The following is a 19,558-nucleotide window of genomic DNA, read 5'->3' as shown; positions in this document are numbered from 1 at the left end:
CCCACCCAGTGGGCCCAGGTTTGATCCCGGTGAGAATCGGGCTCTTTATTCTTTTTTTTCCGGGCGACAACTGCTTACGGGCACAGGCGATGGTGACGGACACCACACCACTGCCAAACGAAAAGGCTATTGGAATGAGCCCATAACAGCTTACGCTGCGTAAAATTATCAGATTTACAAAAATTTGTCTAGAAATAGGAAAGACAAACACAGCTCACTGCCTCGCATGCCCTTAGTGTTTGTCTTTTCAGAAGAAATACAACGCCGAATTTGCGGCGACTGCTGCAATCTCATGGTCCACGTGCGGCTGCAGCAAAGGGTACACAGCGTGCCATGTGGCGCCCAGGTCCAGGTTCGAATCCAAGTAAACAGCACCGGTCAGCGCCTCGAGGGTGTCGGCCAGCGGCTTGGGCGGAACCTTTGACTCGTCGCCGGGGTAGTCCTGCACAAGCGCAGAAAGCATGAGACGGGTGTCCTGATGGAGCTTCACTAATTCAGCGCCTTATAGTGTGCTTTCCTGTTTAGCTCGAGTTCATGGGGTTACGTCACGTTCCAGCAGCACACGTCTTACGTGGTATGACAAATAACACGGCGTACTTGTCATATTGCCTCGCTGTGGCCGCCTAGTTGACACACCTAATGGTCGCTCTCGTTCACATTTCTGTAATTAACGTAAAAATGAGGGAAGTTGTTCACTGCCACAACCATGCCCCTGCGCCACGTCCAACCAATGATAACTTTTACAGGTCTCCCTTTTCAGTTAATTACTGCGTGCTTTGTGGATTGCAGCCAACCGAACCGGCTTCTTTCGTGACAGGTAAACCAGCATGTCCGGGGCGTGCGATGTGAAACATATTCGTATTGTAAGCTCTGTGTACAAACGAATCTATTGACAGCCCAATGAAACATGCAAGAAGGAAAGAAACTAGGGGGAGCATGACATCAGACACGCACCACGTCTGCCCATTAGCGATGGCTCTGCGCTGCTCTCGAGGTAGCGGGTTTGAACCCAGCTGCGGTGGCCACAATTTGATGGGGGCGAAATGCAAAAAAAAAAAGCCACAGGCATGTGCAGCACACGCAGCACAGTCACCGCGTAAGCGGGAAGAGCGTTTCTTAGAAGACCATCGTAAACTGATTGAACGCAGTAACTCTAAATGTGAAGTTTATTGAAAGTCCTGTTTTCATTTGCATACATTTATTAAAACGCATTCAGGTATGCTTTGTGTTCGAAAAAGTAGGTCGAGAAGGACATGAAGTGGAGCTGTAAGAGTTTGTTGATGTTTGGAAATACGAAATCCAAACAAGAACCGGTGCTCGAAGAGCTGCATTGTGTGTTTGACACACATTTCATGCTGAGGTCTTCTTGCACACAGTGTGCAAACCAGGCGTTGTGGGTATCCTTCGTGTTTACGTTGAAATCACCCGAACAATTAAGGCCACATCGTGTTGGGAAGCGAAGGTATGTACCAGGAAGGCCGCAATTTTCTCACGTAGAACGCCTAGCGACACATATACAGAGGCAGCCACAATATCATCTGAGTCATGCATTGCGCACACGTCGGCAAAGTCGGCGTCCAGCACTTCTGCGAGTTTGAATGACCCACACACACATTTTCTCTTTCGTATATTGCCACGGCCGATGCCCTGTACGATGCCCTGTTCTATTTGCTGACACAACACACCTGTAGCCGGTGATGCCATGTGGACGAACTCAAGTCTGGGAAAAACAGATTAGGTACACTAGCATTAAGAGGCAGTCATGCATGATGTCAAGTCTGTGTGCAGTCAGAGAACGTACGTTGATAGAGCGGATGGCAAATCAGTGGGGCTGATCGAGCAGTGCAAGGCAACGCTGCATCATCGTGCCAACGCGATGTTGTTTCAGTGTACGGAATTCGTCACGCAGTAAAACGTGAAGTCGTATTCCGCGTTCGGGTTCTCCACGCCATCAAGTGAAGTGGCTCGACTCAGTGCCACGTACACAGGTTTCTGGGGATGATGTTTCTTTTATTTTTGAGCAAAGGTAGTATATGTGCCACCCTGAAACTTGTGGATCGTTATTGCACTAGTATGCACCCCAGAAAACTGTGTGCGGCGACATGTATTGTCAGTCTTACAGTCGAACGTTGTGGTCACCATGCGTTATTCGATTGATACACTGTCATGATTTCGGCTGCATAACGTGGGGTTGTTTGTCCAGCAGTGTATTCACAATTGCACGATTTGAATTGTTCTGGCCACCACGAAGGCGAACCCACAGTGGGGAAAAGAAACAACAAAGCCGATTGTTAACAAAACATGAACATCAATTTAAAACAAACCATCACATACACAAACAAACTAAACAAGATGTCAAGACTAATAGAAACGTTCGTGCATCTCCAGTTCTTCTCGCACAAGTAAACAATTATACAAAACAGTAAGGTATGTGACCGATCACAATTACTTGGCACGCGTCGGTGCAGCTACGGTGCATCGGTCACGTGAGGATAAGTCGCTGCTTGCTTTTTGCGGATCATCTGCAGCACAGCCAAGAAGTCCCACGAAGAGAGTCTGAAGTTCTTAACTTCATAGCCATGTAACCAGGACCAGCGAAGACCACAGGCTGGAGGTAGGACGGAGGCCGGATCGTCGCTGAAGCCTTGAAGCTCGGGCCCGCGGCCCGACAGCTTCGCTTCTCCGCCCGGCGCTTCTGAAGCGTTGAAGCTCGGACTCACAGGTCGACAGTGTCGCTTCTTCCACTCTGCGCACCGGCCTTCTTATCCAAGAAAGAAAAGAAGCTTCCTCTGTTTTCTTTTTCGGCTTCACCTTCCAGGGCCCGCGTCCTTTCGTGATTGTCTGATGGTCGAGGTGCCCCTTCCTGCGAGCTCACGCCAAATCCCACCAATCTTTTTCTTTTTTAATCAGTGGCCGTCCGCCGCACCAGACACGCGCACATTAGTATTTATACATGACATACCCACTCGGGGTGGAACATGCACCTGAGTACACTGCGCAATGGTGCCGCTTTTAGCTGTGCCAACTTTCCCGTGCCACCACAGTCTTTTTGCGAGTCCCAAATCGTCTACCTCAGTGTGGGCGAGGTCCCCAACCGCCCCAGTGACCACCATCTAGTAGGCCTATGTTGATCATAATCTCATGTACGGCCAAGCTCCCGGGCCTCATTTTCGTCGAGCCGCACGTGAGGGTCTGCGCGACGGCTCTTATGTGCTGCACGCGAGCAAAGGTTTTCCCGACGAAGCTGTCGGACCGCATATTAGGCAGAGCGCACGCGAGGTTGCTCGCGTTAAAAGTGTCGTGCCTGATCTTGGGCAGCACACACGCGAGAGTCTTGGTGGCGAAGCTGCCGGGCCGCATCTTCGGCAGCATGCACTTGAGGATTCCAACTGCGAACCTGTGAGGCCGCAGTTTCAGCAGCACCCACTAAATGGTCCTCGCGGTGAAGTCTTTTTGCGTCCTTTTCTCGATAACGAACTAAATTGTCCGCCCAGCGTCTACGGCGACCTGCGGCTTGCGATGGTCTCTGCACAGTGATCTCCTGAGCCATTACCCCCTGAGCAGCTTTCAAGCCTGCAGCCACAATTTTGACGTCATATCCAGGAGGCTGATACTTCCAGAAGCCGCAGTGTCAGTGACATCAATTAGGCTCGTTCTTTCACGCTCCTGGCAGCGCGCGGACCGGTTGGTTGGATCACCATGGTCGCGTCTACCGTTTCCCTTTGTTGTTTTACAGCAATTTTGTTTTCGTGCGCGATGTGCAGTGGATGCTGAAATGCCAAATAAGTGTTGTGTGCTGGGGTGCACCGGCAGCTAGGATACGGGAAAGAGAATACAAGTGCCTTCTTTACCTAAACACGACGACACTTTCAAGAAGTGGCTATGCGCCATTGCTAGGAAGGACTTCGCGCCCACTTCGTACATTGAAGTAAGAATACTTGATGGTCTTGTTGTGTGGTCCTAGTTCTTCGTACTTGTTGAGCACTTTTACTGTGATACTTTCGAAGCCCAGATAGACTTATTGTGCCCACACGGACTGTAAACACACTTACACAAAGAGGAAAGCATCAGGTTATTTTAATAAGTGGATTCTCAGGTGTTTACGAGACGTTTGTACGTTGCTGCGCGTTTGCGCGAATTATTTCCAAGCTTCATGCATCGAGAGCATGACTACATACATGGATCTAAGAACAGGAAACGTTCTTTCAGTTGCACTGCCAGTACCGCGGTTGCACCATGGATCTGTGCCTATACAGTCTTTTTCCGGCTCTCAGTCGTACCTTTCAGAACCAAACAGCACGAGAGAAGCACCTGATGCCAAGGGGAGCCCACTAGAAGCTTCCCAACTGGCCCATACTGTCGAAGAGTCACTGACTTCAAACGAAGCGGAGCAGGAGAGAGTCCATTTTGCGTCCCTCGAAGAACTAAAGGCGCGCTTGCAAGTGGCATCAGTGTCGGTGAAGTGGACTGTGATCCATAAAGAAAAGTGAACGATGTTTTTGAACATCACCGATGATCGTGAATCTTGGTTGAAGGCGTCAATGACGGTGTTCGAAAGCCTTCAAGTGTCTGCCTGCTTTCAAGTTCAGTAATGAGGAAAATTGGGCCAGTTGGTGATTAATCATCATACCTTGCTGGTGAAGCATCGCACTGACACAAACATGGTGACGACACACAAGCAGCGAGTGCCGTCTTTTCTTGTTTGTCTTCATTATGTCCGTGTCAGTGCACTGCTTCACCAGCAAGGTATGATTACGCTATCAAGGCTCCGTGATCAAGAACCTTGGCAACGCTGTTGTACCGGACTCAGTTCGCAAATCAAGCTCCTTGTTGGAAATTTGGACAACCTGTGCATGCTGCCTGAGGAGCGCTGTAGTTCTCGCCACCTGTCGCTTACAATACATTCTCTTCTAGACATAATAGAAGGAAGCATAAATAAAGACAAGAAAGGGGTTGTAAAGTTTATAAAGGAACAGCTACTACTGCTTTCTGCAGAGTGTATTCAGTACAGCACACAGGTAATGGTGTTTGCATGCATTCTCCACACAATATCGCCGCATGTTTTTAAGTTTTTGAGAGGAACAAGTACACTAACCTTGCCCCATCCGAGCACTATCAGAAAAGTGTGCTCATCTGTTCAAATGTGTCCATAAATTGATTCTTGAGATGAAACTTTCCTTCAGTATTGAAACATCTGCAGCCACATGAATACACCGTGACGTTGATGCTTGACGAAATTCACATCAAACCTTGTTTTGGTTACGAGGATAGGAGCACATGTGGTGCTGTAATGAATTCCAACGAAGCAGCCACATCAGTACACGTATTTATGGTTCAAAGTCTGTTGGGCTCATTAAAGGAGGTAGCGCACATTCTTTCGGTAAAAACAATACAGGGCGACGAAATTCATGTTAAACTGAAGAAGGCAATCTTACGAGTAGAAGAGATTGGGTACAGGGTCATAGATGTTATCTGTAACAATAACTTACTAAACAGGAAGGCAATGAAGACGTTTCCGCCGAAGCCAATGCTTCGTCATGTTTACCCACATCCGGCATACCCAGATCGACCGCTATATTACGTGGTAGATGCTGTGCATCTGTTTAAGTGCATAAGAAATAATTGGCTGAACCAGAAAAATACAGGCATTTGCTTTTTCCACCCACGCTTCGAGCTTTTAAACAATGATGTTCGTCTTGAATTCAAAATGACTGCCTCATTTAGGCATTTGGGAGATTTACATAAAGAGGAGTCATCTCTGCTGCTAAAGTATAGGTATGGCTTGACGTCAAAGGCACTTAATTCAAGTAACTTGGAACGGCAGAGTGTTAAGCTGGTACTACGGGTTTTTAATCCGCACGTAGCCGCAGTCCTGGCAGCTCGCAGTTGCGAAGCCAATTTTCAGCATGTGCCAGCAATAGCAGATTTCATCAAAATTATTTTTCGCTGGTGGAGTATCGTCCACGTAAAGATGCGCCAGCAACAGCAGATTTCATCAAAATTATTTTTCGCTAGTGGAGTATTGTCCACGTAAAGATACCGAATAAAGGCTTCCATCGTCGTAATGTTTACGAAGAACCCATGTCATTCCATATAAATGACCCAAAAGTAGCTTCTCTAAATGCTTTCATTACATGGCTCGACGTCTGGGAATATTATGGGCATGACACTGGAGTCCTTACCAAGGAGACACTGAGTGCCCGAAGACTCTATGCTCAATCCTTGTTGGAATTGGTAAAGTACTGCACAAGTGAACTTCACTTCAAGTATGTCCTACTCGGGAAAGTCCAAACAGATCCTCTCGAGGGTCGCTTCGGACAGTACCAGCTGATGGCTGGTGGGCAGTACCACATATCTGTTCGAAAACTCTGTGAAACAGAGGGCAGGATTCGCCTTCGAAATGTCCTTCCAAGGAGGAGCACTGATGACCTCAGAGGTATCGAAGAAACAGCGTCAGAGATGTAGGCACCTCCTTTAGTGTTCATGTTAGCAACTTTGACCTTGAAGCGCTCAGAGCACGAATGCCAGTTATTGGTTATGTTGGTGGGTATTGTGCGCATGCTACAATAAAAGTTCTTAAGTGTGAAAGTTGCCGAGGGCACTTGGTTTTTACTGGAAATGAAACCGAAATGGATGAAGACACCCATTCCTTAATCGCACAACATGACAAAGGTGGCCTCAAATTTCATTCTGCCCTTGCGATTATAGTAGTCATGCACACGGAGGTAGTAGTTACAAAGCTTGTGACACAAAGTGCCTGCACACAGTTTCTCCTGGGCCCAACAAAAGGAGTGTTGTTCGGCAACTGACCCTAGACACTCTGCCGAGGCTTGAGGACATAGATGCATGTGAAAATGGGCACGCCTACGAGCTCCTTGTCGCACTGGTTGCAAGCTGTGCTGCAAACATAATGCTGAACAACTTTTGCAAACAAAGGAATCACCTAAATATTTGAAAAGAACATAGGGCAAAAAAGCGAAAAGCTCAAATCTTGCTGGAAAAGTAATTTTCCATACTCTGTACTCTGCACATTTAATTGTGTTTTATTTCACTGCGGATATTTTATTGCTGATTTCTGATGTGATTTCTTCGGCCAATTTACGCCTGTTGCAGTACAAGGAGCCGCCTTTTGTTTGTGTCATGCATATTTTCTAGCTTCGATTTATATGGCAGTTCATTGTCTTCTATTTTAAATCGTAGTGTTTTCAGCATCTTACTGCGATATGTTTCTTTTTTTCTCATTGAACTAAACCTCAGACAGGTCTTGCTGTGGTTGGTGAATGTCTTATTTGTGATAACTTGTGGCCATGTGTGCTTTTCTTGTGCAGAGTGCATACAGAGATATTGTGCAATTTCATTGGTGCGTTAAGATTCTTTATAGTTGCCTCTACCTGCAGCAGTGAAATAAGTTGTTCTTTGTTTCACTTATTTATCCTGCTATAGTCCACAATTTCGCCACCAGTGTCTTTAATGGACAGTTGTTTTTTCGCATGTCTTTGACTCTGAAAAGCAAGGTGTTGTATTAGACGCCTTTGAAGTACAGCATTTTTAAATCTGATAAGTCACTGAAATAATATTTTTGTTTGACCTGCAATTAAAATGGCAGTATGGTTTTCGTGTTCTAAATTTTTACATGGCTTTGGCATTGCGGTGTGCTATGTTCTGCTTTCTGTCATTAAACTGAGGCTCCTAGTGCGTACATTAACAAACAAACGGCTATTTTCGGGTATTGTTACTCGGCGTGCCTCTTACCAGTGCAATGACTGCTTTTGGCTGTCAGTTATGATGTTATAGTACACAGTATAAAAGGCAACGTGTGTCTATATTACAGCGCGATATTGTTTGCTGTCATCTATTTCAGCCATGAACATTGTGTAGTGGCAAATATGCTTACAGACAGCCTCTGTTATGATCACTAAATATGTATAATTCCCTTCGTAGTATTAATTAATAGAATTACCCTGTTAAATCGTGCGAACCTGGCGGTCTAGGAACTTGTGTGTGACATCAGTTCTCGCGAGTCGAGCGGGCAGCAAGCACTCACGACCCTCCCAGCCGGCGCGTAGTGACGTCATCGACGTCACATCACGTGACGCGCAGGCCTGAAATGTGTTCAGGGGCTAATGCCTGAGCCCGATGTGGCCTGGCTGCAGCCGCGCGCATAACTCTAGGAGTTGCTTCTTCAGCAGCGGTTTGTACCTGGCGCGAGGGCGCCATAACGCGTTGCGAAAAGGTAACACAGGTAAGGAGATTACGTGGCGCATATGTCACATCCCTTGATACGTGTCACAATATGATGCAAGTGGAAACTGGAGGATCCAAAGCAGTGAGTCCGAGAGAACACTAACACGAATGGACTGTTTAATACCGCACGCCATTCACTTTTTTCTATTCGCGCTGCTTCTTCTAAATGGCGATATAGCTTCTTTTCGTCATTGTCCTTGCCGCACTACAGAAGCGGCGTTTTTCAAAGGAAGAATCGTCCCAATATGAAAGTTATGCACGACAAATTAAAGCGAGAATCACTTGGATACGTATGGCTTTATATGCTCCACAATGTGTAACTACAATGCAAAGTGAGCACGCATCGACGCTAGGCGGCGCGCACGTGACATCGCGTGATTTCTCGTGGGCTAGGCGATGGCTGCGACGGAAACCGAAGGCGGACGCTATCGCCAACCGAAACAGCTACTGCAATGAGCCCATGACAGCTCACACTGTAAAACGCTCCAATGCCTATGATTTAGGTGCAGGTTAAATAACTAGAGGTTTTCAATATTACTCTGCTCTCCCCTTCAACGGTGTGCCTCATAATAAAATTGTCAGCTTTGCCTTTCTTTAATGACGTGAGGCAGCTAGGCGCGGCAAGACAACTTCCCTTTGACGCAACCACTCCTTTTCTTTGAGGCACTTACGCGAGTTCACCCTTGGAAAATAAGGCGCCCATTTGGCTGCTGGGGATTTGCAGTCATTGTTTGATTCGGGGTATCTTTTAGTGACGCACTCGTCACAGTCTGCTCTAGCCACCCACTCTACTCTCGCACACACGGTCAGAGGACATAGCGACTAAAAACTACCCCTTCCCTATAACGTGTTAATGGCCTCGTTTTCTATAGTGACTTTCTCATTCTTATTCAAATAAGGTAGTGTTATCAATGTTTGTTCATTCATTCTTGGACGACAACAGGTCAGCGGGCAGCACCGGAATCTCAATTGTGGCTCAAACTATATGATGAGCTCTTTCTCCTACGAATGCGACTGAAAACTAGAGCGAAATTTCCGGTGTCCACTCTTCCTTTTCTTAATATGGACAGCAGCTGTTCGATAAAATTCCAGGAAGCGAGTCCAGAGGTCGTTCCCATTAGCTTGCTCTCCAGCCTAAATGCATGGGTACTACGTGCTTTCTCTCTTCGCCTATGAGAACGTATGCCTCCAAATGACAGGAAAGCTTATCGGCTCATAGAATTAACGTCACATTGTTATCAGGCGTTAAATGAGAGCCTGTATGATTTCTATAGTACTGGAGCTCAAATGTCGTATGCTTGGCTTTTTTGCATTCTTTTTAATATTGTACAAGGTTTACTTTCCGAGATCCTTAAAAATACCACGCTCTAGAGAAGAAACCTAGAGCGCGGCTAGAGGAGAAATTGCCTAAAATAAAAAAAAAATCATCCATCATCGAGTCTCATCTCACGCTGAGGGCAAAGCATGAGGTATGTTCTCTTATTAATATTCACATCAGCCGTTTGCTTACTTTGATGCTGTTAGACGTCTGCAGATACGATACTGAGCAGTAAAGGTGGTTTGATTTCAACTTAGCAGATGGTGCCACAGGATTAGCATTGGTGACGCGTTACCGCTTGGAAATGTTCTAATAGCCTAATTGTTGACTGCATCATTAATTTATTACTTCGCTCTAGTACGGTACATGATGACGGTGGCAAGCAAAAAGCAACTAGATGCCGAGCATCTATGCTCGGCATTACATTAACTTCACGTTAACTACCCGTTCTATTCAGACCTGTATATGCACCATTGACCTGTATGGTAGTCTAGTGGCCATGCACACAGCTGCATAGTAGATGTGGTGCGAAGGAACATATTTCCAGGGGCGTTTGACCCTCCTGTCGGATAAGGAGACCAAGGAACTGCTGCGAAAGAGTTTCGGTAAAACCAAGCCCCACTGTCGCGTTCATCTAAAGGGGACTTAAGGTTGCCGCACCAAAACTTTTGTTGCATCAAAGCCCCAGGGAAAATTTCACCCACAGTAGAGCGAGCAGACTGTCAGTAGACGGAGCACCGTATAAGATCACATCTTGAGGGACTTTCGCCCTTACTGGCTAAGAAGTCAAGCAGGTTCCTCAGGGTTCCAAGGAGCTACTTAGAGTTCAGAAGCGCGGGAACCCGCGTCTGTGCTCTATGCAGCCGCCGGAGATTACCTCCAAACATAGAGTTAATATAACCAGTTCTAGAAAAGAAGCACCCCACAGCGCCCTTGCATTGAAATCGGTAACCGCAAGGGCGCCGCCATGTTGCTACTGTGCGCGGGCGCACTGGCTCAGACGACGACACAAGCAATCAATGCCATTCCAAGCCTACCTCAGTATGATGGCGGCGTCTAATTCAGGCACCTTCAAATGCCTCCCTTCACGCACCATTAATTTTAAATCATGTTTTTATAAATAGCCACTGGGTCTTTCTGAAAAATATACGCAATGACCTGTACGCTTTCTCCATACGTACACGCCACGTGTAAAGCCTGGTTTCTATCATCAAATTTTGAATATTTTCAGCGTCACATAAATGAGAGGTAGCACATGGCCGCGCCTTTGCGGCAAACACATTTTTCGCCCAGTTGCTTCTCTATTGTTAGTATGCTAACTCTATGCCTCCAAGATTTGCAGCGCGGACAGCCATGCGCAGCCATGGCAGAGCTAGGGGAGCAGGTACGCGTCCACCTGCCCTTTCCTCTTCCCCCCCCCCCCTCACGCGCTCTTGATGACTGCAGCCTCAGACACCGGCGCGAGGCAACATGGTGCGCATCGATCCACCATCTTCGTTTCACCCTTGCACGCTCTCCCTCGCACACGGCCATACAGTACGCGGTACGCGATGGGGTCTTGTCGCACTTGGATACTAAATGAAACATTACGGCAACGGCGATGACGACGGCACAAGTTCGCCAGTAGTGTAAAAGGCTTACATTAACTTGTTCACTACCCGTTCTATTCAGACCAGTATACGCACCATTGGCCTATATGGTAACCTAGTTGCCATGCACACAGCTGCATAGTAGAATGCTAGTGTTTGTGCACCCGACGCTCATACCAAGCGGAGTATTCCGAAAATATGCACTATGTGCACTCTTGCATAATATGCCACAACAAGAATTGGAGGCCGAACGCTACCCTGACTCTGCTACAAACCAGATTGAAGGGAGTGTAACGGTGCGTCCTCTGGGTTTCGTCGCTTTTACAGCCGCTGCACGTCTCCTGAGGGTCTTTAGCTATGCACGCGCGTGCTCAGACTACGCCATTTTTAAGGGCAACACGACGGCTCCGACGGCGGCGTCAACGGCATTAGCGCGAACTTAGTGCCCCATGTGATTGCTAACACAACAAAGTACCGGTTAAGCAACTGTCGTAGGGTGGGCAGGACTGCTATATTGTTTCTGGTGCAACATTCATGACACAAACTCTGGCAGCGCTACCAGATAGACTTTGTTCTATTTCACTTGCAGCGCGTAACGTTTCAGTGCCTGTGACACCAAACTGTAAACTTTCTTAGAACAGTGGTAAGAGCATTGGCTCGCTATAATAAAAAAATTACCGCCCAAGCGCTCCGTACAGCTAGTTAACCAGCGAAGCTAAAACTGGCTGCCGCGGTGTTTATCACTGCTTTAATTGCAATAGGTTGAACAGCAGGTTGCCATTATCCCTCAAGAGAAAAGTTTATAACAGCTGTGTCTTACGAGTACTCATGTACGGGGCAGAAACCTGGAGGCTTACGAAAAGGGCTCTACTTAAATTGAGGACGACGCAACGAGGTATGGAAAGGGGAATGAATGATAGGTGTAACGTTAAGGGATAAGAAAAGAGCAGATTGGGTGAGGGAACAAACGCGAGTTAATGGTATCTTAGTGCAAATCAAGAAAAAGAAATGGGCATGGGCAGGACACGTAATGAGGAGGGAAGATAACCGATGGTCATTAAGAGTTACAGAATGGATTCCAAGGGAAGGGAAGCGTAGCAGAGGGCGGTAGAAAGTTAGGTGGGTGGATGAGACTAAGAAGTTTGCAGGGACAACATGGCCACGATTAGTACATGACTGGGGTAGTTGGAGAAGTATGGGAGAGGCCTTTGCCCTGCAGTAAGAGTAACCAGGCTTATGATGAGGATGATGAATCACAATAGTTCATTAAACGACGGCTTCGTAGGCTGCCGGATCTTCGGTATGCAGTTGCTGCTTCCGCTCGGCTGCATGAGATTGTTTTTGTACCCGGGCTGCAGCACTGGCACGCAGTAGACCAGCTCGCTCCCACTTCTGCTCGCGGGGTTGCTTATCGAAAGCTGCCTGTTCCTAAGGAGTACCTATGACGCGAGGCCTTGCCATTTCGGAGCCGGAGAGAAACTGTTGCGTGTGAGCTCGGCTGCGACGGAGTGCAACGACATCAACCACTGGAGCAACCATTCGTGTGCCTCTCTTGATCTTTTTTTCGCGCATGCGTATGCCGTTGCGCCGGAGGAGTTTTCTACATATAATGGACAGACTGAAAGAAGCACGGACGAATCGGCTAGCCATATACAACTTCGCTGTAAAGGTTGTGTGTTTGAACACTCTCTGATGAAATTATTGTCTTGCCTCAGTTGCACATTTAAAAATTTAAAGAACTGCTAGGCAGCCATTTGCAGAGATGACCACGTTTATGACCTCATTATTGGTTGTAGAGTCGGCTATTATCGTCCTTGTTTATTGGCGTTTTGTTAACAAACCCACATGCAGTAACCTAAGAGAAGACAACATTTATCGTAATTTATGAGATTTCATTGGGGTCTCGTAATATGCAGTAAAATCTTTATCGGGAGCTTGATATTTCCGACCAACTGAATTTAGACTGTATTGCTGCCCAGGGGCGCAACAAGAGGAGGGGGTGGCTAACGGTGCTTCAGTCCCCCTCCCCCCGAAATCTTTTCGTGCTGTCATGCACCACCGACCAAAACAACCCCCGGAGCAGGAAATCATTCCGTATTTTGTCTATAATGTCGTTTTCACGCTCAAAAAGACATTTCAGCGAGAACATTGCGAACACGCGCTCGATTTTGTTCCAAAGCTCACACACCGCGAGTCACATAACGCAAGGAGCCCGATCCAAGCACAAAGTTTGAAGGGAGTTTTGATGGCCAACAGGCTGGTCGCGGAATCTTGCGGAGGCCGTGGAATCTACGGAGCGTAAGGATTTCAATTCCAAAACTTTATGGGTAGAAAGTTCTCCTAAACTTTTGATGCGAAAGGTGCATTGACATTTCGAAAGTCATGCTCTAAATTTTCAATTCCGGAGCTTTGTGGGTTTAATGTTGTTGTAAGCATTCGACGCCAAAAGTGCGTTGACTTTTCTAAAGTCGTACAACGTTCATTTTTCTCAGGCCGAGTGGATTTTTGCTTGGCGGAGTTTTAGTCGCTTCCCGGCTAGCAGACGAGAAACAGAAACAATGGTCGCTCGCCGCCACCACTGTGGGGACTCGACAGATTGCAACGCGTTCGTTTGAGCGCAACCTCTCCGGAAAGTCTTGTCTCGTTGGTGTAGGACACCGAGAAGTATACGTATGGTTCTCTGGGGACCAAGCGTCTCACGTTTTCTTCGATATTCCTTCGGTAGCCCCATTAGATGCCCAAAGTAGGCATTCGATTGTAGGCAACATGATTTTCTGTGGGTTTTGTCGTTTCGGGGTCCCTGCCCCACAAAAGGAAATTTGCCTTGTTTGACGCATTGTGTACAGTGACCTTTCCTTAGCTACGCAGAATTATTGGAGACATACGTATATTTATATATGTTGTTGCGAGGCTTTTTGTATACGTGCAATGAACTTTGTTTCCAGTGACACTTTTTGCCATTTATCAAGTTGTATCTTCGCATTTCTATATTTCTTTGTATCTTCGCATTTCTAATGTACGAGGGCAAGTCAAATGAAAGTGAGAGTACCCATTCCGCGCAATAATGGTTGGGTTCATTATCTGCGAGGCATGCACGTAGCACACAGGTGTCTCTCATTTCCAAAATTGACACAGGTGTGACGATAAAGGTTCTTTAATGCTCTCATACTACTGGTTTGAACATGGTTGCCTGACATAATGGAGACTCCAAAAGTTTAATAGTGTGATATCGTGAGGTTTTTGACAGTTGAAGGTGTTTCCCAAAAAGAAATTGGTCGCCGTATGGCTTCCATGTATACGTTGAACATTGAATTTCATTGGACACTGTGGAGCATTAGAGCAAACTGTTCGAAGAAGGACGGGGAAGAGGCAAATATGATCCAAGACCGGGCCAAAGCCTCCATGCAATCACCCCCAACACAATTGCAAACGTTGATGAGCTGATTAGATAAAAACGCAGTATAAGCCTCGATGAACTGGCAGAGCGTGTGAACATCAGCCATGGTTTGGTTCACACCATACTTCATGAACATCTCAGTTATCGGCTGTTGTGTGCGCAATGAATGCCCAAGATTTTGAACCACCGCCAGGAGACTGAGATGCTCGGCGCTGCTTTGACTCATCCGATCCGGTATCGCAATGAGGGTGACGATTTCTTGCCTGCAGTTGCGACCGAGGACGAATCATGGTGCCGCTACTACGAGCCTACGTGGAAAATTGACGAGTGGGGTAATCTTGCTCCACTACAATCCCGGTCCCCACGTCGCTGATGTGGTTAATACAAAACCAGCGAAGTTCAACTGCGCAGAGCTGCAACATCGGCCCTACAGCCCAGACCCGTCGCCATGCGACTTCCACATTATGGGGCAATTGAAAGAACAGCTCAAGGGAAGCAGATTCGGGTCAGATGGTGGCGTGAAAGAGTCACTTAGACATTTTCAAGCAGCAACCCAAGGAGTTTTATGAAACAGGAATCACGCGACTCGTTAGTCAGTGGTCATGGAGACTACTTTTAAATAAAGTACGCCGTTTCGCATATATTCGCATCGGCTCACTTTCATTTAACTCCACCTCGTATTTTTTATAGAACTCCTGCATTGTATACGTGCTCTCTGTTGCGATTATAATTTCGGGGCAATTACTCTCAATAAACTACCGATGACAGCTACTCCTGGGCAATACATTGGAACGAAGGAAAACGCCATTGAAATTTTCCCTGGGCGTTGCATTTGTACAAAAAAGTTAACAATGTTCTTGAATGACAAAGTTTCATTGAAATATTTGTCCTCAACTTATTCATTTCGTGGCCTTTACAGTTTTCATATCAGCGACATGCACTGCTTTGCTGGTATAGAACTGATATAGTTCTAAAATTCGTGTGAATTTTCTTTCGTTATTAAATAGAGAAAAAATACATGGAAGCATGGATATCAGTTATTTCGGGTACAATTTTTGGGACATGCGAGAATATTCTTTCATGAAAAAAATCGATATTTTACTTGTCTTCACATTGTATAGTGTTCAAGAATTCGTTTGCAGCATCTTTAGCAATGAAAGTGCAGTTATTATTCATGTATTTGATGCCTCGACAAATTGATAATGAGCAGGCCGTCCTGCAACATGAGCCCCCGCCCCCCGGCCCCTTCCGAACAAAATTTCTGGCTACGCCACTGCTGCTGTCTACTGATTTCCTTGCATATATTTTCATACCAGAGCTACTATGGGGAAATCAGGAGCTATATAGTGTCTACGGGAGCAGCAGGACGGGAAGAATGGGTAGTACAAGGATTTGCTAAAATTTCTTCCTTCTGTCTTAAAGCAGCTTCACGACTTTGTAAAGTTGTCATATTCAACAAAGTACTGCGTAATAATTACACAAACATTATTCGAATTCTACCGTCGGTAAAATGGGAACCCAGGACCTCGAGCACAAAAGTGCGATATTGAAACCATTGGGCCACAGATGCATGTGTCGACAAGGGGCATAGAACACCCTTATTAATTTCTCGCGGCCAAACCAGCGCGTTTCGACTCGGCCACCGTGACAGGCACAACGGCTGCAATTAGTAGCAACTGTGCGTGTTCGAAGAGCCTACTGCACTTATAAAAGCATAGAATGATCTGAAATTTAGGACAATGAAGGCAGATAAAGTGTAGTAAACAAAGCCACCACAGCGTCTGAATCCACAAGCACGAAGGCCAGATAAACCCACGCAGTACCCTTCGTTGCTATTGTATCATTCCTACACTCTAAGAACAGTTTACACCCTTTGGCGTGCCCCTTCTGCCACACAACGATAATCGTCATTTGCCTTGATGCGTTTCCTTTCTTGAAAACACCGCAGTCGCTACTTTCCTGTCGGGAATGCTATCATGCTGATAACGCGCATGCCGTCCGTTACTCGAAAGTACCGGGCTCGCAGCGTTAGAGAAAGGAAACGCATCAAGGCAGATGACGATTATCGTTGTGTGGCAGAAGGGGCACGCCAAAGGGTGTAAACTCTCCTCAGAGTGTATGGTGGCTCAACGCCTGCAGCGCCGGAGCTGCACAAGTAGTAGAAACTCTGTTTTCCTGTCCCACCTACCGCGTTGTCGATGCTGCGCACATAGTTGACGACGGCGTCGCTCAGCGTCGCCGACCCCGTTCGCAGCAACCGCTGCCAGCCTTGGCGCGTGGCGATGAGACCGAGCGAATAGTTGGAGTCGACGCGCGAGCGCGCATCGTGCAGCGAGCGCGGACACAGCGGGTGGACGCAGCCGTACAGCTTGGCCGCCAGCAAGTACTTGAGCAGCGCGTCACCAAGCGTGTCCATGGGCTGCATGCTGGCCGGAACCTTGCGCTCGGCGGCCGGGAACGAATCGTGGGTGAACGCCATCAGCAGAAAACCCTGCAGGAGGGTGCGAGATACACGGAGTGGCTTGCTGCGTCACGATCACCGAATAGAGGCGTCGTAAGAACGAACACGTGTGAGCGCTGGAAGTATACATGGCCTTACGCATTCCTTCAAAGTTGAAACCCCTCATTGATTTGAGGCTGTGACCCACAGCGGTCTCTCAGCGGTTGTAGCCGGCTATTGCTGGGAAAAAAGCCGTAGGTTTATTTCACTGCCGTGGTAGTGGCGTCCCGAGGTATGTGCGCGATGAAACACCCCAAGATTTGGACGCGAATGTCAAGTCAAGCAAGTGGTCAAAATCAATTCAAGTCCTACACTACGTCGTCATATTTCACATGTAGCTTTCAAATGTACGAAGCCTCCAGCTAGCATTGACCAATCTGGGAAGAACACAACGCACGCAGTCACAACTTTGGTCAGGCCGCCTGTGGGCATTGTACGCTCTTTCGAGAGCTGGGGAAAACCTATTACCACCCTGTGCAAAAGTTTCAACGTCAGCAGCGCCCTAAAAACCAACAGCGCACTAGTCCCAATCTATAATCAGAGACAAAGAATGCGAGTGAAGCTTCGCACCCCCTCCGTCACCAAACTAGCGCGCGACGCGCCTACCACTCAGCTCTCCACATGAGAAAAAATAGTCCCCTTACAAATGCCACTGACAGGCAAAGGCGCCTTATGGAATCATTGGCAAGCCACACTAGAGTGAACCGGGGCGTCCTAGTGGGCACTGGTGCGGTTTGCCGAGGATGTCATTACTTGTTAAGCAATAACGATCACGTGGTGGTAAAGCAGCATATGGGCGAAAGAAAATTTAATTAAATTATGGGGTTTTACGTGCCAAAACCACTTTCTGATTATGAGGCACGCCGGAGTAGAGAACTCCAGAAATTTCAACCACCTGGGGTTCTTTAACGTGTACCTAAATCTAAGTATACGGGTGTTTTGGCATTTCGCCCCCATCAAAATGCGGCCGCCATGGCCGGGATTCGATCCCGTGACCTCGTGCTCAGCAGCCCAACACCATAGCCACTGAGCAACCACGGCGGGTTATCTATGGGCGAACAGTGACAGTAACTAGGTGACAGGCTGAAGACAGCTGAGAGCACATGCGGGAAGCTTAAAAAGAAGAGGGGTGTTTCAACAATATCGTGCCTGTTCTCTCGAGCAATCTACTGCCGATAATGCCAATAAATATTCCAGTGGTCTACCTACTACGTTCACACATGCGGTCATTGCGCCTGCGCAAATAACTTTCGAGCACAGTTGAGGAATCAAAGCCGGACTTATGACGCAAACAATCAAGCAGAAGAGAGAGACCATGACGAGGCGATTCGTGCGTTGACGTACGTATACATATTCGTTAAAGTGGCACTTGCCACTGTATTCCTGACCTGTCATATGCCATAGGCCATCTTCCAGAACCTGTACGCTTTTGTGTAACGCCTTAGCCTGAAATGTCACCTAACATGATTAAATATAACGTAGCAAGCTTAGTAACTCAGGGTACTGCTTCAAAGTTTTTCTGTCACCTTTCATTTCTTCCGGTAATCTTCAACTTGTGCCAAACATCCTGCTTAAGCTTAGTAAAACAAAGAAGCTACCCTCCCCGCCAGCAGAGACGACGTCAAAGGCATGAATCTTCCGCTTCAAAAGAGCGCGCAGAATCCCCTTCGGAAATACACCACGCAGAGAGAGACACGACAGAGAGAAAAAAAAGGAGGCGAGGATTGTGGCCTAGACGCCCTCTCCTTTGATATAGGAAAAGGCAGGAATAGTGACGCTTGCCGGCCATGACCGATGTAAACGGACGCAGCGTATCCTTCGCGGAGGGAGACAGGCCTGCCGCATCATAACCTAGCTACGTCTAATATGCTTCAGCCTCCGCAAGCGCTGAGCCACTTTTAAAACCTGCTGACTGCAGTCAAAACTTCCGGCATGACATGCTGAGCCGTCCTTTAATGGCCGTTGTCACCGGTGCACTGCAGTGGAAGTCTCACCTTGTCGCGGAATGTGTAACCGATGAGTTGCTCAACCTGTTGGTATGGCTTGGCCGCCTCGAGCATCACAGGGTCCTGGGGATCCCACTGCTGGCGAGGAACCGGCCGCGTCCACTCGAAGATGCCAGCGGAGACCTTGGAAGAGGCCATTTCTCTGCATTCACGGCTCGACAGTGGTTTCTCTTTTCGCTTCTTCTCTCCCCAAATCACGATGGTGATGATTCCATGCATTGGCGCGTACCCACGACGAGGATTCGGCGACGAAGTGTGCGGAGCAAGCAAAAGAAAAAGAGGCAGGAAAGTAGTAGAACTACTAAGAAAATAATAAAGCTACGAGGGAAGAGATATCTTCAAGAGAAATAACGTTAAAGTGCGCGAACTCTTGTCTATAACTCAAATTTCTTGATTCCAATTACCTGACGTCACATTTACGCAACTGCCGATGCAAGCATCAGGCGGTGACCCACGGCGTTGTTTGAGAAGTGCAATCAAATGCCCCCTTCATTTATAGGTAGT

General features: G+C 47.3%; 1 protein-coding gene across 1 annotated transcript; it reads right to left on the bottom strand.

Annotated features, from left to right (window-relative positions):
- Positions 1-216: 216 nt before the first annotated feature.
- On the bottom strand, positions 217-19,261 carry LOC135898226 (uncharacterized). The gene is made up of 3 exons (XM_065427070.2): positions 19,043-19,261; positions 16,737-17,039; positions 217-442 (listed from the first exon to the last, which is right to left on the bottom strand). Exons 1-3 carry the CDS (start codon positions 19,190-19,192, stop codon positions 248-250), a joined length of 648 nt encoding a protein of 215 aa, XP_065283142.1. The 5' UTR covers positions 19,193-19,261; the 3' UTR covers positions 217-247.
- Between the last annotated feature and the right edge of the window lie 297 nt (positions 19,262-19,558).

This window comes from Dermacentor albipictus, chromosome 5, assembly GCF_038994185.2.
Source record: "Dermacentor albipictus isolate Rhodes 1998 colony chromosome 5, USDA_Dalb.pri_finalv2, whole genome shotgun sequence".
NCBI lineage: Eukaryota > Metazoa > Arthropoda > Arachnida > Ixodida > Ixodidae > Dermacentor > Dermacentor albipictus.
This window is presented reverse-complemented; position numbering and strand designations above follow the sequence as displayed.